The sequence below is a fragment of the Larus michahellis genome, chromosome 15, assembly GCF_964199755.1.
Source record: "Larus michahellis chromosome 15, bLarMic1.1, whole genome shotgun sequence".
In the NCBI taxonomy this organism is placed as follows: Eukaryota; Metazoa; Chordata; class Aves; order Charadriiformes; family Laridae; genus Larus; species Larus michahellis.
Genome location: NC_133910.1, coordinates 3,252,120 through 3,276,211, shown reverse-complemented (window position 1 = coordinate 3,276,211; position 24,092 = coordinate 3,252,120). Strand labels below are relative to the sequence as shown.

At 50.3% G+C, this 24,092-nt stretch overlaps 1 protein-coding gene across 4 annotated transcripts in view; it reads right to left on the bottom strand.

The window, feature by feature from the left end:
- Window positions 1-3,457: 3,457 nt before the first annotated feature.
- The window catches only part of NSMF (NMDA receptor synaptonuclear signaling and neuronal migration factor), a 47,776-nt gene continuing 27,141 nt past the window's right edge, over window positions 3,458-24,092 (bottom strand). Inside the window, exons 5-15 of one of the 4 annotated variants that reach the window (XM_074609304.1) lie at window positions 22,837-22,905; window positions 18,570-18,622; window positions 16,437-16,526; window positions 14,667-14,788; window positions 12,977-13,060; window positions 12,252-12,285; window positions 11,571-11,641; window positions 10,357-10,436; window positions 8,603-8,705; window positions 8,135-8,210; window positions 3,458-6,327 (exon numbers count right to left, since the gene is read on the bottom strand). In XM_074609304.1, coding sequence (XP_074465405.1) covers window positions 6,230-6,327; window positions 8,135-8,210; window positions 8,603-8,705; window positions 10,357-10,436; window positions 11,571-11,641; window positions 12,252-12,285; window positions 12,977-13,060; window positions 14,667-14,788; window positions 16,437-16,526; window positions 18,570-18,622; window positions 22,837-22,905 — 880 coding nt within the window. In that variant the 3' untranslated portion in view covers window positions 3,458-6,229. The remainder of the gene's footprint in view (window positions 6,328-8,134; window positions 8,211-8,602; window positions 8,706-10,356; window positions 10,437-11,570; window positions 11,642-12,251; window positions 12,286-12,976; window positions 13,061-14,666; window positions 14,789-16,436; window positions 16,527-18,569; window positions 18,623-22,836; window positions 22,906-24,092) is intronic. The other 3 variants (XM_074609305.1, XM_074609306.1, XM_074609307.1) reach the window with 3 other exon arrangements.

Sequence of the window (24,092 nt, the reverse complement as noted above, 5' to 3'; positions counted from 1 at the left end):
GGCAGACACCGCTCAGACACCCCCGAGCCCCAGCGACAGCAGGGCAGGGCCCGCAGGTTATTGCTGCACCTACTCGGGGAATCACAAAAGGGGCCACCTCAACACACGGCACAAAGCCGTGGCTCCATTGGCTGCTTGAGGGTCTCTGCGAATCCGTTCGCTTTGCTCAAGGCTTGGCGATGCGGGTGGAGAGGCTCCTCTCGCTACAGGTTTATAGAGCCATCGCTGCTGTGATTAATCACCAGTTCATTTGGATGCTGGGATAAGGAAGAAAGACCGGAGTGCAGCTAAGTACAGCCCGTCTCCTCACTGTCCTAATGTAACACAACCCTACATGCCTCTTATCTGTCCTTACGGACGTCAACTTCAAGGATACTCGAAGAGCAATACAATAACGTGAAAAATTAAGTTGTATTAGCTCTTTAAAGTTTCCTAAACATTTATGGAAAAATGCAATTTAGCTTCCCTTCAGGTGGATTCTTTACATTTAATGTCCGTAATGTTTATTCCTTCCAGTCTTCTAGGTTTTCCACCCTGACTGGCAGTACGTTGGGCTGAATTTATTTCTGAATCAAAGCAGCTACCCGTCCCTATCACTCTTCGATAGCTCACGCACAACCTGGGCGAGAGATTGCGCAGTGGCGTTTTAGGCAGAGACAGCAAACTCAAGTGTCTTACCATTAATTGGGCCGGTTGCACGGCAGGATCACCTGGGAGTAACAACGATCACCATCAGGCTCGCGGTCACTCAACCACCCGTTTACTCGCTCAGCTCTAGTTTACGACAGCATGCAATAAGGCTGACTTGTCATCAAGACCGTAACAGTTTCCAGTTGGCTTTGGCTTGTGTTTCCACAACAGGGAATTAAAAAAACTCTGCCATGGAAGATGGAGAAAGCCACGGATACTCTGTGATCAGTGCGACCAAATACAGGATCACAAACAATTTCTACAGATGGCGTGGAAAATTATATTGTCGCTCGATATCCCTTGGGAGGATACCTGCCTGGCATCCTTCAGGAAGGGCTCTGTGTCATCGGCTCCAGGGACGGTTGCGGCAAAGCCCAGGGCGCAGAGTGATGCAGCTTTACCTGAACCTGCAGATCCGTGTCCCGGCGCTGGCGGCGCAGCCCGGTTGCTTGAGGAAGGGTGACACAGCCCAGCACGTCCTCTCATCGTGGCTCCAGCAACACGCGCCAATTGCCAAGGGCCCTGGAAGGATTTTTGTTAATCCTACAGTGACACACCTTACCCTGGACCAATGCATCATTAAGAGTAATGCAAGCGTGACTTTGAAACCGGGTTTTGATGGCTTGAATGTTTGCACTTACACCAAGAGAACAGAGTGAGCCTGTCGTTCCACCTCCTGTCTGGGCCGGGATTCAGGACACACTCCCACTTCCAGATCCAGCCAGGCTGGCTATTTAAAAATCAGCATTTTCCATTCTTTCAACTAACCCCACTTGTGCTGCCTGAAGGTGACAAAGCAGCGCTCGCAGTCGCTCCGCCAGCAGAGCCTTGGGAACAGGAACTCCCAGCCACAGGTCACCAACCCAGTCACATCCCGAAACAACAGTGGCTATTTGTGAGATGGATGCGTGCCAGGAGCCAGAGAGACGCTAACACAGCACGGGCAGCAGCGATAATGCTGCCTCACACTTTCCTGCACGTGGCAGGACAAGCGGGGGCAATCGAGGGGGAGCATCTCCCCCAGACCATGGGAAAGGGCCTGCGTGTGAAGAGACGACGTGAGCACACACGCACACATGCGCTCCAGAAGCCACCGGAGCAGGAAACCTGTGTCGAGCTCCAGGCAACAAGTCCAGGCTGAGAAACGAAGAACGAATTCATTTCCAGAGTGCCCCCCGCAGAGACAGCCCCCCCAGGGGCGATGGGCCGTGGCTCGGGCAGCTCCGGAGGCACTGGGAGGCAGAAGCAGGAGGGATCCCATGGGCGCAGAGCCCTCACAGGGGGCAGGATGGGTTGGCTGGTTGCCTTTCGCAGTCAGATGTTTTGCTAGAGCTACAAGGATTTTTCTGTGGTCTTTTTTTTTTTTTTTTTTTTAAATGCAGGAAGGGGTTATCTGCTCCCTCATCCGTTTCCCAACCCAGGCCTGGGGGTCAGCGGTGAAGGGAAGTTGGTGGCTGCAGCGCGAGGAGAGGTGCAAAAAGCTGGATCTCAATTTTCTACCTATTTCTATTCCCTCAGGCAACTTGAATTTCCTTCTTCCCTTTCCTCTCCAGCCAAACGAGAGGAAAAGAGAACAGCCTCTTTGGAAAACCCTCTGTAAGACAAGTGCCACATCCAAGAAGACCCCCTCAACCAAGCCTCTACAGCTGGGTCAATATTCTCTGTGGGCGCCAGAGAATATGGTCGGGGGCTGCTCCCCGCGTGTGCGCCAGGCTGGGGAGCAGCAAACTGGACACTTGCCACCTGCCCTTTTCCTCCCCTGGAGGTGACAGTCCCAGCTGAGGCCATACCGCAGCCCCGCAGAGCTCTGCTGACGGCCATCGGGCCAGGTGCGGGGTTTGCGGTGACATCCAGTACTGCCTCACACCAAGAGCGGCAGAAACTCCTGGGGTGAACAGCCAGGCTGACACCCCATTTAGCTATCCCAGTTTAATCCGCTTCTTCCCAGGGTTAACCAGCTGTCCCTGTTTCTCCTGCCCTTGCTAAAAGCAAATCCAGACCGCGCAGGAGCCGCAGCGGCGGTTCCCCGTGGTGGGGCCGAGCGTAACGGTGCGACGGGGCTGTGGATCCTCCGACAGGGCAGGCGGGGACGGGAGCTCAGCCGCACCGCGAACCGCTCGCTCCGATCGCCCTCATTAGGGGTGAGCTCCACCAAGCCAATTCAGGCGGCAATTACGGACCGCGCGTGACCAAAGGGGTTTCGGGGCCTCAGACAGACACACCGCAAGAGCAGGGAGCTGAAAGCTGGAAGGAGCAAGAAGCGGAACGACAAATTGTCCTGTGTACTCAGCAGCCGCAGCTGCCCCCGGCAGAGCGCCCTGCGGCGAGCCGCATTCAGCAGGCGCTGCCTGGGGCTGCCCTCAGCATCCCCCGGGGAAGACACGGCAGAGCGCGAGGGACGGGCGCTGGGGCTGCGAGGAGAAACGGGTGCTCGGCGCCTGCGGAGGGGACCGTTCTGGCCGTGAGCGTGCCGTGGGCTGGCGGCGAGCGCACACCCGCAGGCCATCCTTTCCAGGCTGGTCCAAGTGAGGAAGTTACAGGCTGTATTTTTAACTCTAAAGTTCAAATAATTTTTTTTTTGTTATTTTCTTTTTTTTTTTTTTTTTGCCTCCCATCCTCTACTGATCCCTTCCTTTCCCAGCAGCCACTCGCAAAATTCAACAGGTTAAAAAAAAAAGAAAAGGGAAAGAAATTTGTTTTCCTCTTTCAGAAATGATTAGCTTCAACGACGCTGTTCGCACAAAGGACTTGAAACATCAAAACACTATTGTCTTTCCAGTCACAGCTTTTAGAGTATTTCATCGCTTTAGTCAAATGAACGCTACAAAGGAAAGAATACGCTCATGTCCTAAACATCACAAACTATGAGGAATATAGATCTTTGGAAAAGAGAGAAATGCATTCAGCGTTTGTCACATACTATACTACAGTCAAACGGCACCAGTACAAGAGTCCGCAATGGTCATTCCAACGTACATCTTCCGAAAGAACTCACGCAACTGTACATTTTACCTTTCTACTTTGCTCCCCTACTTCTACAAGTGGTCAATGAGAATAGATACACAATAGTTCTACAGAGAAATCACTGAAGTGGATACATAAACGGGCCCTTTCGGAGTGAAGTAAGAATTTTCAATAGTTCCACAATGCTACATTCATGCTACCAAGTTCACTGAATGGGGATTTTAACTTTAGAAACGAGAAGGGAAGAACAGTTTGTCTGTCTCCAGTTAGGAGCGTAACCACAGGAGGTAAAAGGGTCAGAAAGGGAGAGAGCGTTATGTCAGCATTTTAATCCTGCCCCCACCGTTTCCTTCTCCAAATAACACATGGCTTCTTGCTTTCATCGTACCTACAGCCCCCACCTCTCTCGCGCGCAGCTGGCGGAGGCTACCATACTAAATAATAGAGAATGGGCATCAATTTTGCTTTCTTTTTTTTATATCTGGCATTTTCTCCCAAAAGCTACAGACCGAAGCCTATTATCCCCTTCACTGCAAGTCTGGAAAAGGTGACCGAGTCAAGAGGGTAAGAGCCCGGCCAGGGACGAGACGCAGCCACCAAACGGCGAGGTCAGGCCAGCGCCGCGTCCCACCAGCTGCCAACCAGAGGGGGAGGCGACAGCCCACGCCCGTTTGGCTCAATACGTTGCTTTCAATGACTTTAAACCATCTCTCTCCACCTATTCCTCTCCTTACTATATGTACATTATTTCTTCACAAGCTTTGCTATAAAATTGCTATCAATGTACAGGGGTCGGCAGCTCTCGCCAGAGCCTGCCCCCCAGAATTACAGCCACAGATATGTCACAGGGGAAGGAGAACTCCACAGATAAGAACAACTAGTTCTTTTTGCAAGTATTTAAAAGAAGATTTGTACATATATTTTCCTTCACTTCACAATCAACTAATTGTAGATACCAGGAAATCAGGAAACCAAGGTGATCCTTCCTGGTTATTCTCCAGTATATTTTACTTATAAAAAATAAAATAGCTTGTATCACCTCCCAGAATTGCCAGAGTGACCTACACAGACTGTAAGTAATATTTATCCTCTGAACAGGAGAGTAGAAGATGAAAAAAAACCTTCCCAAAACAAAAAGCAACCCCCCGACCTAAACAAACAAAAAGGAAATATATTCCAAAATATATCCTCAAATACGAAGTACAAATCTGGGTTCTCAAAGGACGGCTGCTCTGACAAAGCCCTGGGTTTACTCTGTCCTACGCAGGAAGGGACGTGAGCAGCTCAGACCAATAAAGAGGTCTTTTGAGCGTTGGAAAAGAGGTGGTTTATGCACAAGGAACTGGCAATCAAGTGAACACAGGGAAGATTCAAACTCATGCTACAAACCGGTGCCGTATTCCTCCAGAAGCATTTCTTCCAAATGCCTCCGTGAACAGTCTCCGTGGAGGATTTCTGGGGGCTCCACGCAGCGGACTGGCAAGAGAACGTGTCTCTCAACACACGGCAAAACACTGGCATGAACAAGTAATTACCATGGCTATTAATTTCTAATTCATTTTTATACCATAGTGAACCTGACGGAGGCCTCTCAGCCAGGTACCGTAGTTCTAACCTAAAGTATTTCAGCAAAACGAGTAGTTTTGCAAGCAGCAAAATAGAAAGTAACAAAGTTGTGTCTAATTGGAGGAGAAATATACATTCGTGAGAGCACATACAATTAGTGCAACACAGCTACTCTGAAAGTAACGAACCAAACCGGATTAATCAATGCAGCAGACATGCAGGGTCTGCTAAGTTACCTTAAAACATGTTTGCTGGTGATTAAATATGTCTACAGAAGATATATTACCATTTTGAATATATTTTCGAGCAGACCAAAAATACCTCATCTATTGGTTACTGGTGTGTTATTTTTTAACTAATTAAATATTGGGAGGGGTTTTACCCCTCTTGCTATAAAAATTGCACTTATTTTCTATTAAACAAAACAAAACAAAAGAAGTTAGATTTCAATTCTATATTCCAGTATATATTCACAATGAAACTGGATCGTCTTGCCCTAAGTTTGCAGGAGTAGGTGTAGCGGTCCTTGCTCTCCGAGATCCCCGGGCACAGAAGGTCCCATCAGTACAACCCCCTCCTTCCTCTGTGCTCCGGTCACTTCTTCATTGTAGTGCACGGGTAATTGATTTGATTTTATTTTTTTTGTAAGAAAACCTGAGCTTCAAAAGTCTTTAAAAGGACCTGGAATCAAATCTGGCCCATTCTGACCCAAAACAGCTCAGTTCTGCAAGGAACTCCATCCTGTCCTCGCTTCACACAGCTCCTCCTGAGACACCACGGCTCTGACCTGAGGCGAGTGAGGTCTCAAACCCTTTCCCTCCAGTCTCTCTTGACCCAGGAGATTTTTCCTCCCGACGCACTTCCGAGGGCTCCTTCTTCCCTCCCTTTAGCACTGCTGCCTCCTATAGGGCTTCAAAGGGCTCCCTGTGCCAATAAAAAAGTCTCTCTGCAGTAAGCATGACTTCTTGGACACCGGTGATCAACTTCCTCTTGCAAAGTCTTCTCCAGCTCATAAAATGTCATCGTAATCCAATAGTTTAGAGTGCTGGCGGGTCTTCCAGAGGCGGTAAAGGCGGAAGTCAAAGTAAGTCTCAATCATTTGCTTACCTAGGAGAAGCGAAAGGAGGCAGAGGGGTTACACCCCGCAGCAAAAAAACTCCAACCCACCTATAGGTGGGGGCACAGGAGAACCCACCCATGTGCTTCACGGGGAGAACACTGACATTCAGCACCGACCCGGAGCGTGTGAAGGTGCCCGTGAGAAGCAAACATCCTTTTGGATCTCCTCAAACCGTGAAAGGCTCCTTATAATCCCCTGGCGGGGTTTGTCCATGGGGCGGGAACTGAGCACAAAGTCTGTCTCCAGACTTTGACCGCTTGGCGCTGACTGCGGAAAGGGGGGGCCGGGGGCTGTGGCGCCTCAGGCAACAGCTCCAACAGCCTGCATGAGGCAACCTGACACAGGGACTTCAGAAAACTGCAAATCGAGAGTAAACCCATTGTAAAGATTTGTGGGAAACATTGCAAATAATTCACATTGAATACTCAAGACAAAAATGGCTTTGTGTTTTGTTTAAATTAATGTCAACGGGCTGTCTCTGTCCTGCAGAGCCGTCTCTTCTCACAGCAACGAGCTCAACAGGACACGCTAACGCAAGTTCTGCGCCGCTGGCAGCTCTGATGGCACCTGGGGGGTGGCAGAAGGCAGTCACAGACCGAAAGCTGTGCCCAGCGCTGGGGACAGCGAGCGCAATCGAAAACGCAAGGGCAAACAACCCCGGACTCCGAGACAGGGCTCAAGTAGGGATATTCGCTTTTGAGGCCCGATTAAGATTAGTTTCAGATGACTTTGCAAAGGATTAGAGAGGGTACGCTATTGGCGCATCCCAGATTGATCAAGGGGATAAATCCAGACATATCCTTCAGCCCAGCCTCCTGAAAGATCAACTGCTTAAATGTGTGCGCGCGGAACCCACTGCCTCCCCAGCCACATAAAACCAGGAATTTTCCTGCAAGTTGCTTCTTGGCACGCGTGTGGGAGCATGTTTGCTGTGGGATCTGTGCAAGCACCGCATAAAGCTGGGTCCACGCGTCGTCAGGACACGCACGGAGAACTCTGTGCCCAACTCCCGTACACTGCTGTGACGGTAAGCGGGAGTTAAGAATAACCCAGCTGCGAGCAGCAGAGGAAGAACCCACAGCGCTTATAGCCTAATGCTGCATGTTCTTCATCTTCCAAGGGAACACGGTACCAAGGACTACAGCAAAGATAAAATAACAAGGGCAAATTCAGAGTGTGTCGTTTATGAAACTGCACCCATAATTACTTACATTGATCAAAGAACAGGAAAAATTCTATAGCCCCTTGAAATATCTTGAGCTACAGGGGAAAAAAAAGAAACAAAACACCAAACCCCAAAAAAAACCCCAAGCAAAGTGGACCGAGATGTAGAAAGGCTCTAGTGGGCTATATCCCAGTCGCTTGATGATGACACACTCTCTCGGTACCAGTGGTTTGAGTCCCGGAGAAGAGACCCCTGCACGCTTGGTTACGGAAAAGGTTCCGCTCCCATGTGCGCTTCTCCCACGGACTTCACACGCCCCAGCGACACCCCCAGTCTCCTAAACTCAGCCTGGAGAGCCACCTACTCTTTAGGCTACTTTGCCAGGGCCAGTAGCCTGGGAGAGGGCTCTGCAGCTTCAGGCACAACAAACAGGAGAAATGGAACGTGAATGTGGAGGAACTGCAAGGGGAAAACCAGGTTCAGGAACTGAACTAGACAAGGTGCTTACAAGCAAAATGAAAACCGTGGCAGGACTTAAAGGAGCTCAAAATTGCTTTTTCAGGAAGATTCCCACTGAAGCAGGCAGGCTGATAAGGAAGGTATGCGCCTTTGTACAGAAAATAAATTACCTTGAGCTGATAGTTCAAGTGGAGACTCAAAGGCAACCCTATAAGGATTCATTAAGTTTTTCAGATTCTGAAATAGCTGAAAGGAAAACATATCGAGAGTTAGCAGCTGAAAACAAAAATGAACTCCAGGGCACCCGGAACTGCCCATCTTTGTTCCCTACCTCTAGAAAACCTTCCACTCGTGTCATTTAAAACATCCAGCTCTGCAGTAAATAAAGTGCTTTGAAAGACTGTTCTCCTCAAAGGCTTCAGTCTTTGTCCTGCACGTCGCTTACCCGTTCCTCCCCTGCCCTCTGGGGAAGGCACAATCCATAGGGTGGTTGGCCCATTCACAGCCCCTCACAGGACAGGATGGCAGCATGTTCCCACACAGCAGAAGAGGAAGGTTTAGAGTTCACAGTGTGACTGTTGCCTCCCTGGTGCTTGGGGCTCAGACATTCTCCAAGATGAGACCCAGAAGGCTCTTACCTTCTCCCCATTGGGGTTTCCAAGAACGTAGCAGCCCATGATGTGAATGATATTTGGTTCAGGATTGACTTTACTCATCAGCCGGCTCAACCTCTTCCAGAAGCTGGAAGAAATAGATATTTTTTTTTTTTTAAATTATGTATTCTGTTTTTTTTCCTATCATCTCCTCACATGCATGAGTAATCACAAGGACGTGTGTGCACACACTGCTCAGAAGGGGCTTGAGGCTTGCAGCCGGAGGAGCAAGCTGCTCTGGAAGAGCCATTGGTTCTTGGACTAGGAAGAGCAGGGGCAGAGCAAGGGCCCGAGAAGCAGGTCCATGTCATGTGGCAGAGAAGGAGGAGTGGCCCATCGAGCCAAGGAGGTTCCAAGGTGAAGAGAAGGGAGCACTGTCCACCAGGAGTGTTTTTAGACTGACAGTTTTACTAAGCATCCTCTTCTTGTAGCAGTTCTCTCCAATTGCCTCTCTCCCATTTCTAGCAACAATTGCCCAATGTGAGTGTTACCAGTTCATTGCCAGGGCAGGGAATCGGCACAGAGCAGCTGGAGAGGTTGTTCTTCTACACAGCGAGAGAGACACCACCAGACCAGGCTGTTCCACGCGAGCCAGTGCTTGGTGCTGCTCACCAGTCAGACCCGCTTCACGTTTTGTGACTACTGAGCAGGCACACCGTGCCTAAGGGACATGAGGGACAACCGCCTCCCCTGCGCAGCACGTGACAGCAGACCTCTGGTGGGCTCTAAAGCCCAGCAGCCCCCCTGCGGGCTCTGCGAGCAGATCGCAGCCTAAGCTTTTCTCAGGAGTGCCTCCCAGGCACGTAGGGGTTGGATGGAGACAGTCACTTCCAAGCATCCAAGTTTTCAGCTGTGTGTTCACAGCTTTCTGAAGGTCCCTGAATCACCAGCTTGGAACCAGCTCTGCCTGGAACACGCTCAGAAGCGTGTACGCACACACGTGCTGAAGAATTTTATTGACAGTGCTTGTGCCAGAGCATGAGCGCGCTGAACAGATGTTGATTTTAATACTCAGTTCTCACGCCAACAAGAAGTTGGGTAGGAACAGGTTGGTATACATCCTCTCCCCCACAACGCAGCACTGCTAGCCAAGGCCGTTTGAGCCAGCACGAGTGAGCAGGCAGCAAAACAGGCAAAGCTTAACTCTCTGCAAGGAGAGGCAAAGTTGCCTCAGCAAGCCTGGCTGACAGGCTGGCGTGTCAGTGAAAACGCTCCTCAGTAACCTGCTGGACTTTAAGCAGGTTTTGCAGAGATAAATTCCATTTCCCCCTGCAATCAGGAGGGCAGTTACCGGAGACAGCTGGGGGGGAACAGTCTGGATTTCTGCCACCAGTCACCTGCTTAGAAATACGATCTCAGCCACTTCTGAGCAACACAGGCACAAGGTGCACGTTCTGATTTCTGGTCAGCAAAGCCTTTGTTAGGAGAGGAAATATCAGGGTTTTTTGGTTTTTTTCTTCCTCTTTTGATAGTGCCTAGTCCAGAGAGACACTAAACAGCGGACAAAAGCATAAATCTTCTGGTCATCTGTCCCAGGGCTGCACCACCCCAGGGACGAGCTCAGCTATGTCATCTTTGTGGCTCCCCCTGAAGGAGCTGTAAGCTGCTGTGTCCCCCCTCAGCCTCCTCCTCCCCTGACCGAGCCACCCCGGCTCCTTCCACCTCTCCTTCTGGGCCGTGTGCTACAAACATTGCACAAACCGAGCAGAAAAAGTCCAGAACGTAATGCAGCCACTCACAGGATCATATCTTCCTCCTTCTCCACTTTGGCAAAAGTGGCAACTTTGTTCTTTAACAAGTATAAGTGACCGGGACCTCCCTGCAAGAGAGACAGACAGATGAAAACCACTTTGCACAGGCCCTGAAGAAGAAAACAACCCCTGGATACGTTTCTTGTCCTGCACAGCCATACCCAGAAGTGCCACAAGGGAGCGGAGCTGACACGCCAGGCTGGCACGACTGCAGCAACCTCCCCAGCAGACACCGCAGGCACTTGCTGGGGAAATATTCACATATGGGGAGTGTGCTGGGCGTTGGATTCTCCATCTTTTACTGTTACATGCCCACCTCACACTAGAAAGGCACAATGATAGACAAAAATCTTTATTGTGGGTGGCTGGAGAGTAATAGGGAAGACGAGAAAGTCCCTCTCTTGTGGGGGTGGCAGGGGACTTGCCGTCATAGGCAGACAAGAAGCTGAGCAAAGCAGGGATAAGCAGGTGAGACATCACTGTAGAACTGGACTTTGGCAGTAACAGTCATAAAAAGATTGAGCACAGCCTCAGGAAAAACCACGAGTGGCCATCTCCAGGTCAGCGTGCTGCACACCCTGCTGCCCCGCAGCATTAGGCACGGGGGAGGGAGTTCAAGTTGGGTTACCTCCCAAACTTCTCATTTCAGGGTTCCTGGCACAGCTGCCGGGGAAGTCCAAAGCTGACCACCCTGAGGAACAAGGGACTTGGGAAGGAAATCCCCGGCCAGGCCCAGATCCAGCAGGGCCTGAATCTGTCCCACCCTGACCCCCCTCCCGCAGCGCACCCTGGCCTCCAGCTCCAAGCTGTGCCATCTGCTGGGCTGATCCGCAACACCCACCGCTGTTCGCTGTCACACTGAAGCTGTACAGAAACTAAAACCATCGCATTGCAAATGCTTCTTCCTTTCTCTGAAATCCTCCTTTTGAGGTCTGCACTAACGCTGGTTTGCCTGGTTTCTTTGAAAGCTGCTACGAAGCAGCCCAGCTCTGGAGTTGGCCACACTAAATCAGATTTTATTTCCTGCTGTCACAGCAACTTGAGACTGCTCGGTGTCCGGGGAAATGAGAAGCGAAAGCTGTACGCATGCAGTTACTTTAACAGAACCTGACTTTGGAGTATTGGTTCCTCTATGTAATTTTCCCTGTAGAAAAAGACAAATTTCTAACAAACCACCCAAGCACTTAACAACTTTCACGTACCTGGCAAAATATCAGCATCTTCCAGATTTTGCAGCCTTTCCGATAAATGTTAAGCTTCTTCTCTATTTCCTCTGCAAAAAAACATGTTGGAAAAGATGAAGAAAAGACGAAGCTAAAAACTAATCTTATTTCTTCTCACTTCAGTCCCGAAGGCAGGAGGCTGAGCTGTGAGAGGTGCTCAGCACCTACGTTCCCACTGATGTCAAAGCACACCCTTTGGTTTCACGCTGTGGAAAGCAGGAAACTGCAGCATATCACAGGGCAGGAAAGGGACGGTGCAGCACCAGACGCTGCTCTACAGTGACCACAGCGCTGTACCAGAGCCAGCGGTCCTGACCCTCTGCTAGCGCTCTTGCTCACCTACGGGGGTACAATGAGCGGGTATCTTTGCTGCCCTGTGCCTCAGGTTCCCTTTCATAAACTGTGAGCTTATGTGGCCACATATAAATGGGAAAATCAGCCAAAGAAGGGAAGTTTTATTACCGAGCACATCCAACAGCAGCTGCAGTTGGCTGACTGGACATCACTTGGACAGACACCCGACTGTCAGGTGTCACTGGGGTGATAAAAACACCTTTATGAGTGGCAGCTGAAGCACAGGGCAGTGGAATGACTTCAACGTATTGATCAGTTACATCTGCAATGGGTAGGAGTTAAGAAAAGGGAATAACACCCACGTACCTAGGATGTCATCAAAGGTGGCATGTTCATGGTCCTAGAAACCAAGAGAGAAGATATATCAGGGTTCACTGTCGCTACACCAGCTCCCGTGACATTATTATAGTCTCCATGTGCAGCAGGCAGTGCTGGACTTTCCTGGGCTGTCAGTCCCACCCTTCCCTTTCAAATTAAGTTAATATAAAGCGATTAAGAAAAAGAGACCCATGACTCCTTGGTGGTGTTTCACACACCAGCTCAGGCAGGACTCCTAGTGAAAAATCAAGGTTAAATTAACCACTGGCAGGGATGCACCATTGTCCACAGGGTGATGGGGCTCACATCCACTGCAGAGCTCTGAGGTCCTGCTCATCCTGTCTAAGGATGAGCACAAGGAGGAGCCCTGAGCCTGGCCACACACAGCTCTGCTTCTGTGCTCAGGCCTGCCCTCCTTCCCGTGTTAACATTCCCGTGCTGCCTGGCTGTGCCTGCATAGTCTGGTAGACTACATGGGCAATTTTCACTCCACCTTACTCTTCCACCTAGACCTGAGCCTCCACAAAGCTGCCCCAGATCCCAAATCTGGGTTCAGCACAGCCCCAGCCCTTTCCTGACAGCTTTTCCAAAGCACATCAGTGTTTCGGAATCACTGTAACAGGAACTAGGGATAGGGACCAAAAAGAAAATAGAAATTCACTGTATGAAGCCTGCTCCCACACATCCAGACACAGCAGAAGTGACATACTTACGTAGAGAATGGGGATGATAGAGGGATCGTCCCTGCGGATAATTGTCGGGACGTACTCTGCTTTGGGCACCTTGGAAGAAATGAGCTGGAAGGGGAAAAAAGAAGTGCAACAGCATGAGGAGAAGCCAGTAGAGTCTGGACAGAAGCACAAAGGCCACGATAACAGTGCCCTATTCAGTTGCTCTCGGGTGTTACCCAAACTAGCAGCTAATCCAGCCTATCTGCATCCCTGTAGAAGGTCCTCCAAGCCTTTGGTCCACTACAGAGCATGCCCAGGCCTGCCAAGTACCCCACGTGTCACAGTCTCCTCGACCCCCAACAAACGAGCACACGGCGCTGCCCAAAAGGCAGGACTGAGCCCAAGATAACTGCTTGTAAAGGGCAGACCGGTGTGCGCAGAGGCTGAGGAATGGCTGTGTCCCAGTAAAGACCACTTCTGTACAGCCTTCCTCTGACCGAGGGTCTGTGCTTCCGGCTGTAGAGGATTGTTCAAACCGGCACGTTCAGCTGGCCGGTGGTGAGGTGGCTGCACGCCTGAACAGGAGCCAGCCAAGGGATGAAACGGCATCAGGTGCAGGTAGACACAGAGCCGCAGGATGTCAGGCAGATGCAGGTTGCCTGGCAACTCTGGCTGAAGCTTCAGTTGGCTCCGTCAGCACGAGAGCCCGAGACAATGAGCCTGCCATCAGCACAAGCCAAAGGGCTATGGGAACACGGGCAATTTGCCTGTGCTGTGATTTCAGGCACCTCTGTTCCACGCTGTGAGAGTGGAGCGGGCAGCCTGGGTTCCAGACTGGGCTGCCTCCAAAGCTCTCCCACCCGGTGGGGCCCCAGCCACTCCCTTGGCCAGATGGTAGTGAATGTAAAGTTGTGCCTGAAGAGGCACAATGTACAGAGTCCAGGGAGGGACACCCCTCACACACACACCTGGGGAGACACGCGGGAGGTACCAAGGGCTGAGCAAACCCAAGGGCTGGGTTCCCAGTGTTTGGGTCTCACCTGGCCTCTTTGCCCTGAGAGTGCCTCGTGCTGAGACTGCACGGCCAGCCTGGGAACACGTATAAAAGCAGGCTGTCTCCATGCCCTTCACCCTGCCCAAGTCTTAGCAGGACCCATTCAAACACAGTACCGCTGCGCTGGGCTGGCAATGCTGCCCTAAGAACAGTCTAGAAGCTTGAGACTCCATTTTGCCTGAGCATTTGTGCCTGTGGCCAAAGAAGGGATGTGTCAAAAGCTGGTCCTGTCTGCCAAACCCCGCAGAGCAGAGCCGGGGGGAGCCTGGCACCAAGGAGCGGTAACAGAGCAGAAAGCATCTCAAGGGATAGCATACGGCTCCAAAGCAAATCAGGCGAGTCACAACAGGAGGGAGGGACTGCGGACTCAGGTCTCTATTGTCAGGGTTATCAAGACTCAGGCTAACTCGATTCAGTGTTGGTGACAGTCCTGCTCTGATTTGGGGTTGGACTATAGGTCCTTCCACTTCTAGCTTTCTTTCAACACATTATCCCCAGCAATAACAGATGCTGAATACCGTGTTGTGTCTTGGCTGATCTCTGAGTGACCCTCATACACACCTGAAGAGTTGCCTATACAAAAGACTCACCTCTTCCCATGAAGATCCTAAACTTAGCAGCTCTGAAAGGACAGACAGAGCCTGAGTAGATACGGGTAGCTGAGTTGGAAACCCTTACCATTATTTTTGGTGGAATAAAGTCTTCTCCGTCACATGCCATGGCTTCAAGTTCCTTTTCTGCTTCCCAGTTCAAGTCAAAGTCACCATCCAAAGTGCCACAGGAATCCTGAAGGTCATGGCCTGCCAGAACACAGTGTGCATTACAAGGGCAGAACAGCTTGCCTTCCCCACTCGAGCCTGTCTGGCAGCTCCCTCGCAAGAAGCACCACAAGCCATGAGACTTGTGCCCTCCTTTCTTCTACAGAGCGACAGACACCACACTTCGGGGCTGGCGTCTCTGAACAGACAAACACTTAACGAATGAAGAGTGCGCACACAGAGCCCGATACCACATATCACAGAACTTCTCATCACTCTCACAGTCACCATGTTCAGCTTTCGAATGCTAATTCACAACAGTCACCCTGTCATTTCAGAAATGGAGAAGGAGACACAGAACACAGACAGACTCTCTGCACTTTAACATTGCCAAGCTGACGAGCAAAATTCCAAAGACTTCAAAGCTGGTCTCCTTTTTTTTACTGCTCTGACTACGTCTTCTGAGTGATTATAAAGAAACTCTGCCTTGTTGGTCAAACTGATGCTGGCAGAGAAGTCCCAGAGCGCGAGGACAGCCGTAGCAAACACAGTAGGATTGCAACAGTATACTTGAATTTGCTCTCCATATTGACCTTACCTGTCGGCCTTCAATGCCTCCTGGGGAAAAAAACATCTGGAAGGAATATAATTGACCATTAAAGGTTAAAAATAGAGATGGTTCCCTGAAGCCAGGGACTGAGGAAAGAGAACTGAGATGCCTCTATTTGTGCTTTTTGGGATGTCCGAGTGTCACTGGGCAGTGCCCGGAGCCTGTCTGAACCACGTCTTTTCCATTCGCCTCCGAGTTAGCTGAGGGAGCGGGGAGGAATCAGACTGCAAAGGAACCATCGGGTCATGTTTTGAACCTGGCCTTTCATACATCTCCCCCTAAAACCTGGTACGGTGTCTTCTACAGCTAGGAGGGCTGGATCTCCTGCCTACCTGGTAGGTCACTCTATTTCCTTAGTGACATTAATTTACAATACAACCCATTGCAACAGGGGCAGACTCATATCCACCAAGTCCCTTGCCTACAGGATTTCACGTCTAGGTAAAACATCCATTACCTTTATAAAAAGGCAGTGGGAAGATGCTGGCATTTCCTCCTGTAAATTAACGCAACAGCATCTCACTCCCCACAAGCAGAACATGGCAGCATTACTGGGGATTCCCAGAGGGATTCCTGGCAGCCCAAACGAAGATCGGATTGCCCCAAGCTATCATCTGCGCAGCCAGCACGGCCAGGAAATCAAAGCTACACCTCACGGAGCGCTGCAGCTGTGCTCTTGAGCTATTCTAGCCTAGGAAAGCGCTCAGAAGGGGCTCTCACATGGAAAGGCAGGCAGGTTAGCCCCACTGCGGTGAGTGTAGCCTTGGACTGGTGTGCTTCCAGGTAGGTTGTTTTGGTCCCAAGCGAATAAGGGATGATGGGAAGAGCTGTACCACTGGGTATCCTTTGGCAACTGGACAATAACGTGAGGTTAGATGCGTTGTGCTCTACAAATAAATATAGGTACACACGGATGAAGAGGTGCATATACCTGGAGTGTTACTTGCTCAGATATCATGAAAATAAAAGGATCACAGATGGGACAAAAGGGCACAGAGGAGTGACTCCAGTGGGACTCCAGTCAACACCTCAGCTGGAGGGTTTGGCCACAAGAGGAAGCTCAAAGGGCTCAGAACTCACTTTCTCGAGAGTCATGGAAGGAATCAGCTTTGATGGGAGTCGGGTCACTCCAGGACCTGCTGAAGCTCCTCTCACGCCGTTCGGCAAATGCTAGGATAAAACCAAAGCACGACATTAACAGACTCCAAAGCCACCTCTGCTGCTGCCAGCAAAACAAAACATCCAGTAGATTTCCATCAAAGCCACACATCATGGACTCCCCTGTGCTTGTGCTTCCGCTTGCCAAACGTAACTCCTCTCCACACAGCAAACAAGGGTCTAGAAGATCTAGACGGCAGAAGACAAAGCGCGCACCTTCTGAGCAGGACCATTACAGGGTAGGCAACACAGAAAAAGGAGGACATTTGATGTCTTTCTCTTAAATGCACACGACAAACCTCGATTTAATCAAGGCTACTCCAGTGTCCCAGTGTAAATGCTCTGACTCAAAGGCCTCAGAGGAAGATGTACTCAACAGCTAATGACACATACATGACCAGAAGAAGGCAGCAGTTCTCCAGTCAGTTCTCCCTTCGTGTTCTAGTGACACCCCAATCAGAGCTGCACCAAACAGAGGGGGGGCTCTGGAAAGCTCATGCTTTCTAAATTTTGTTGCAAAAGAGGAAATCCTTCAGTTTTTGCTTGATGCACTCTTGTGAGCACTCCCCCTCGGGTATTTCTTTTTTTTCCCCCCAATGGGCATTATATTGTTTGTACCGGCATTTCCCAAGCGGAATCCCAGGAGCTTGGCCCAGCTGGCTGCACCACAGGCAAATTCCTGCAAACTGCCAACCACAATGTCTGATTTGGCAAGCCGGTGTGAGAGCCATTACACCTAGATTAACAGCCACTTATAGCCACCAATACCTATTTCTAGTAGCAGACCGAGCAAGTTTGCTGCAGCGTATCTAGTAACAGCTTCTCATGTCAGCAGGACGGGAATTCACTGTGGATCGCGTTACAAGAGCTGAGAGGCAACCTGTCCTCTGCTGCAATGTGTCCAAGTGTGGATGTCCAGGGAGACAAGTCACAGAGGAAGTTCTTCAGGTGATCTCCATCCTCAGCTTTCATTTCAAACCAGGCATTTAGCTATTGCGCACGTGAAGAAAGCTTTGAAAACATGACCCGAGAGTTACCAAGGCAGAGAAGCATGCCTGAACTTCCAGACAGCTCTAGGGGGAGGTGAGCCCTGTTCATTTCAGGCAGCGCTAACTCAGATGCCAATAAAGACAACTTTAAAGGGCAATGCTGTTTGCTGTTCACTTCCCACAGCATATGAGAAAGGAAAGGAAAGAATGCAAGTTCAACTTGGTAATGCTTTGCTGTGGGCAGTCTGCACACGATGCCTGGCCAGGGGGTGGGAAGAACAAGCTGTTTCCTCTTCTGGAATAATCCTCAGCTCTCGGGAACTGGTTACACCATTCTCAGCCCATTTCACAGTGTGAAGGGTGCTGCCCCAACCAAGCTATGGAGGAGTGTCGCCTTCCTCAGGGACAGGGAACTGCTGTTTCCCAGGCCTAAGAGGTGATTTCTTCTCCAGTGAGGCATAACACTCCCTTATTTCCCCCTTGCTCCAGTCTTCCCTGTTCCTCTTCTTTCGCCTTTCCACCATCCTCTCAGCTCCCACCAGGCAAATTTCCCCCAGGTCCTGCTGCAGAGATGGTGGTGGGACAGGGGAGGAGGGAAGAGAAAGCTGCCAGTCTGCACGGCACATGAAGCACCGCCAGTCCCCAGGGAGCCACAGCTCGTCCACAGCTTCGGGAGGAGGCCAGGCAGCCCCTGCTAGCTCTGCTGAACTCTCCGCTCTGCTTCTCCTCAGAAGCATCCACGCTGGTGATCACCAAAAACCACATGCACACAGGACAAGGATGCTGCAGCTCTCCTTCCACTCCTCGTGAGGCCACAGAGATCTCCCACAGCCAAGGCAGAGGGTCCTCGGAAATAGCTTAAAGGCTGCTTGCAGGCATCCGTGCATCCTGGAGGCTTACAACAACCTGGCCTTCTTTTTTGTACGGTAAAATGGCATCAGCAGGTCAAATCCTTTCTCCAGCCCAATGCTAGGTCCTTTCTACCCACATTTGCATACAATATAGGGTTCCCCATGTCTCACCAGCACAAACTCCTCACAGCCACATCTTACAGGTGCTCACTTACTTTGTGCTTTAACCCTTCGGCTCCCGACCATGCGGAGGTGCTTCCGAAAATTCCTGAAAGAAAGGCCAAAACACCACCTCTGAGAAAGGTAATACAAAGCAATACCTGGGCCCAGCAGGACTGAGGAGGAAACTGGGAGGAAAAAAAAAAATAAATTGGGAAGACAGAGTATTTCCTTCTGGGCATTCAAAAGCTGGAGGTGAGGTTCACATCCTGCGCCTACTCAGTGGGGACGGTCACATTTGTCAAGAGCGTGGCTGTTTCTTCTGAACTCCCCGGGCTGGTGGCACAGGGCAAGCAAGGTCCCACACGGCAGTCCCCTTCTCACGGCCTGCTTTCACTTTGCTATGACTAAGGCACCTGTAACTCTGCTGAAGACATCGCCATGCCCATGCTGGCAATGCTCCCTCTTCTCCCGGGAAGCAGTAATAACTGCTCCCCTCTCTCCTTTCTTTTTCCTTTCCTTCAGCAGGGACGCGGGGTGCCCGGGCCCTGCCCTGCTTGGCAGCATGCACACACCATGCTCGTGGCTGTGCTCATTCCCAAACACGTTCACAGCAGCTGCAAAAATCCCACTCGTGCTGTTAGCAGCCATGCAGCCTGTACTGCTCTCCAGGGCAAAGAGCTGGCAAAGACCGAAGCAGCTTCTTCCTTCTCGGATAGCACCGTTCAGCAGGGCTGACTGTCCTCATGGACCTGCTCCCTGCTAACGCTGCTGCCTAACCGCGTGCGTCCCTGCCCAGGACTCACGGGCAGAGTTCAGTGGAGCTGCGGAGTACACAGCTCCAGAGGACAAACCTTGGGGAGCAGCTACACCTGATAGCTCTGTGTAAAACAGACTCTCCTGGCCACTCCTGAGACACCATGGCAAAGGGACACTTTGTCCAGTCCCTCCGAGTGCAAGGGACTCACTTCCCTTTGTTTCTCACCACTCACCTAGACAGGAACCAAACAGCACAGGAACCAAACAGGACACCAGGGGAGACATAGGGGAAAAAGGCGGACTAGCAAGAAAAGTGTGACTCCTCCGTGAACGCTGCTTAGGGTGACTTCACCCTGCAGTGCAGCCCCCATGGGATGTCAGTGAGCCTGCATGGAGTGGGGGAGCCTTCCTAGAGTCCCTCCTTCCCCACCAACATACACCACAGACATGAAGCAACAGAGACTACTGCTGGTGAAAGAGGTAAAATGGTAAATTGTCTGGCTCACACACAAGTTAGTGGGATGAGTAAGGACATGTTACAACCATGCAGATGCTTTAGCAAGCTAACTGGACTAGAAGACACTCCCAGCACTGACACGAAGCTATCAGAGCTAGTCAGATACGTCTATTCCGATACAGAGAGATCAACCCAAACACGGCCCTTGTGGGAGGGAGAGCACTTACCCCAACCCCACACCACCTTCTGCACTGGCCCCCCTATGGCCCCCACGCCGCCATCAGGATCCAAATTCAGCAACTCAAGAAGGAAAACTAGCAGCTGGGTAGCGAAGCTGGGAGCAACATTATTCCATGACAAATTTCCATCTGCACTTGTGCTATTAATGTTCTTTTACAAAGCTTCATTTTAGCTCTACTTGGGTACGTGAAGAGTCAGTGCTGTGGATCAGACAACTGCCCCCTTTGAGAAGTGACGAAAACAATTGGCTTCACTAACACATGCTGGATGGGCTCTACATACAAAGGCTTCTGGGGCGTGTGATGACAGATAATGTGGGCTGTCTTACTGCACATTAGGTTCAAATCCATATAAATATAAAATTTTAAGGGAACCAGGGTCATTCTTTACACAAAAAAGGTCTTAGACATACGTTGTAACTCATCGGAATTAAAATCTTTATGGTACATTGTGAGACCAAAATCATACCAGTCACTGAGTGTCAATGCTAATTGCCAAGGCCACTGTTACATCCTTGGGCTTTTGGCATTTTGGAGTAAAAAACATTTTTCTGTTAAATGCTCGGTTGCCCTCTCTGCAGAGGAGCTTCTTCGGCCCCTGTGGGGAAGGGGAGTAAAGCCGTCTTTGCCATAGAAGAGTGATGCTCCCAGCTGCTGGGACAGCTTGGTCTCTCCCATGAGTGCAGGCCGAGGGCAGCTGTCTCGATAAATCTCCTAAACACCGCTGAGAGCAGCTCCAGGGAGAATCCAGCTGCTCAAGGTTAACCATCGCACTAAATGCTCGAAGAATGGGACAAAGGCCTTTTTTTCCTTCCCTCACCTCTTCTAGAAACAAAGCACTTTGGAAAGGAGGTGCGAGCCTGGGACTGCCTCACAATGTGGGCATCCTGTGGCCATCTGATCCTTCTGAGGGCTTTTTGCAGCTGTACCGGTCCTCAGGCGCCTCTGTGCGTGCATGTTAGCACCAAAGGGCTGGCACAGCACCCCTGGGGGAGCCACACTCTGCTCTCAGCAGTGGGGACACATAAACCTGCCCGGTCTTCCTGCCCAGCTCCTGCAACTGCACCCTGAAAACCCAGTGTTCTTTCATCACTAGCAAGATCTCTTCACCCATCAAAATTCAACAAGCATCGCTCAAGTTACTGTGACAAAATGTCCTTAGCACTCCCTTTTGCTGAACAGTCCACCTCCTGACAGGCTCCAGCTCACCACACGATCCCAGGCCACCTCCATGGTACCTATCCCAGCCAAAGGCTCTCCAAGACACAGCAGCCCCACTCCGCGCACTCTGCAGCTCTGCCTGCAGTGGTTCATTTGCACTCTGCAAAGAAGCCTTTTCACTACCCGAACAGAGGCCAACAACAGAATTACTGACATACATCAATGCTCCCCATTCCCTCCCTGCCGTGGCCAAAAGGTTCAGCAAACCACCGGGCACCACTCGCTCTCGAGGCAACATCCATTGCACCAGCACGTGTTCCGTGCCACACAAACCGGCCTCCCCATGCACCAGACACCCTGAAGGGGCTGTGTGATAGCAATGGAGCTTCCGAAACACCTGAAGCCATGAAGGGCTCCCCAAGCAGTATCCGAAACTGCGATGGGGCTGGGGTCCTCCTCACTCCCTGGAGAAGAGCGCTGAACACTAACTGCCAGCAACCCCTACAGCTGGCCAGGGACTGCTTGCATGGCACAGCCAAAAACCCACGCTGACAAAAGCCCATCATTGCTATCCTATCTCCTCGTTATCACGAGATAAATGCAGACAGGCTCCCACTGCACAATCCTGCCTAGCCCTTCAGTGTCCACAGGAGGTGAGGGGACACGCTGGCTGCTCAAAGCAAGGATGACACGAGTCCATCCTCCACCCTGACCGCTCAGCATCACCGAGGTGTTCAACTCCTACTCCTGTATTTGTAAGCCAAGTGAACAAGCCACTTTCTAACATTTCTGTCTAAAAAAATTCTGAGAAACCTCTTTCTTTTTAAAGATACACTGTCTATTTACAGCATCTTTAGTTTTGATTCTTATTTCTCTTCCTTATTGATAAAAAAAACCACCAACCTTAAAGTTGCTAAAAAAAAGATATAAATAAAATCGTCTTCCTGGCAATTTCCCAGTTAAGAAAACCTGATGTTTTTCTCACACTTTGTTTCGAACAGCGCTGAAGCCATCATGGCAGTTTTTAATCAATGACACAAATGCTGTGTTATCCTTCTCAGGAGGCTGCCGAAATACAGGAGCCTTGGCACATTTGAAAAACCAGCACAGCTCTGATTGCCCCAGGGGCTAGGTGATGTGCCCTGTGAGGCCAGCAGAGGGAAGCCAGGGCCCTCCTGTCATACCCAGACAAGGAATCAGTCCCCATTCCCTTTTCTTTCCTTTCTGCTCTTTAAAAAAAGATTTTAAAAAATAGAATTCTGGTCACCAGAGATGTTAATTTTGCTTAGGTCTCAGATTTTTGACGTGCATTTGTAGACGCAGCAACAACACATAATAAAAGTCACCGGTTAGATATTCAGCTAACCTCACACAAATTCCAAGTATTTGGGAGAGGGCTGGGGAAACTGCATCTTTCTTTTTATATATATATATTTTTTTTTTTTTCTGCCTGAGATGCAGATCCTGTATATTTCAAAGCTTAAAAGACACTCGACAGTGTTCCTTTAAGAAGATGGAGATCAGCTATCTTGAGTACTGCAGCATCATTCACCTCCGCATTTCCAACACAGCCACTGCTAGTGTCCCTACGAACAGCAACACAGACAGGGACAACCACGTTCAACGTCATCAAGCGTCACTAATGACACCCGAAGGGCCCATGCAACACCAGGCAAGGTTAGGGCTATGGGACAAAACGGGCCCTACCTCTGTATAACAGCTGCAGAATCATTCTCTCGTTTCCGTCTCTTCCTCTCTGCGTAGCCCCTGAATGCCCTGGGAAACCATTTTAAGCCATTAACCAAACTACACAGCTTTGAACTGGAGAGGACACGAAACACAGACAGGAAAGCTCTCACCAGACAACAGAGAGAGACGCGCCTGCCCCAGGAAGACAGCCAACCCTTGGAGGACTGCGTGCGAGTCAGGGGGCAGGCAAAAGACTCACCAAACCAAGGGTCCTCACTCTCTAGGGTAGGTGGCTGGACAAGCAGTTGTTCCTAAAGCAAACGTAAGTGTGGCCAGAGCGTGGCCCAAAGAATGGGGGCGAGCAGCCATCGTCCCTGCTACGGAGGAATGGACCTAGGAGACTGCAAACACAAAACCTCTGTACACCAGGATCAAGAGGGTAAAAAAGCATGCTAGCAACTGTCATCTCCATTTTGAAGATGAGGATGGTTGCAGTGTGATCCATGTAGGTCTACCAGGTGTAGCCATCTAACCTCTTGCCAGCTGACAAACGGCCCTAACATATGGAAAGCATGAGTGAATATGATGGAGAGGAGAGGAGAGTTTATCCAGGACACCAACAGACAAGGAAATTTAAAAAAAAAAAAAAAAAAAAAAAGGAAAAGAGAGAGAGAGAGAAGATTATACTTACGAGATGCTAGAGATTCCAGGAGACGCAGGGAAAAAAAAGAAAGAGAAGAGGAATTCATTAGTGCTCAGCCCCAGCCAGCGTTCTGAGGGAATTCTCACTCCAGAAGGAATATTTCTTGTTAGGTGGAAGGAAATCGATTTTTAAATTAAACATTTCTCAGTGGTGAGACTCCTGTTTGACCGAGCTAAATCCTCCCTGTGGCAGCGCTGGCATCTGGCTTGGATGCAAATTAAACTCCATGTAGACCCAGAGAACATGCAGATGTACAAGTGACAGCTGAATGTGGCCCATCGGGCTATGATTGGAGCTCAGCCCCATGGGCTTCTGGAGCAGGGAGACCTTCCCCACAGCGACAGAGACTTGCAAAGTCAGCTTGCACTGCCTGGTCTATGAAGGAACAAGCACAGTGGGCTGAAAACACTAGAGCAGAGGCCAGGAGGACAGGGGCACCTGGAGGAGCCATTCCAACCAGCTTAGGGAAGTGCCCTGAACTTTTCAAGATGTTTCTGTGCTATTTCTAGAGGCAGCAGAGAATCTCCAGAAACATTAACTGGGGAGCTACGTTAACCAAGGGGGCTGTGCT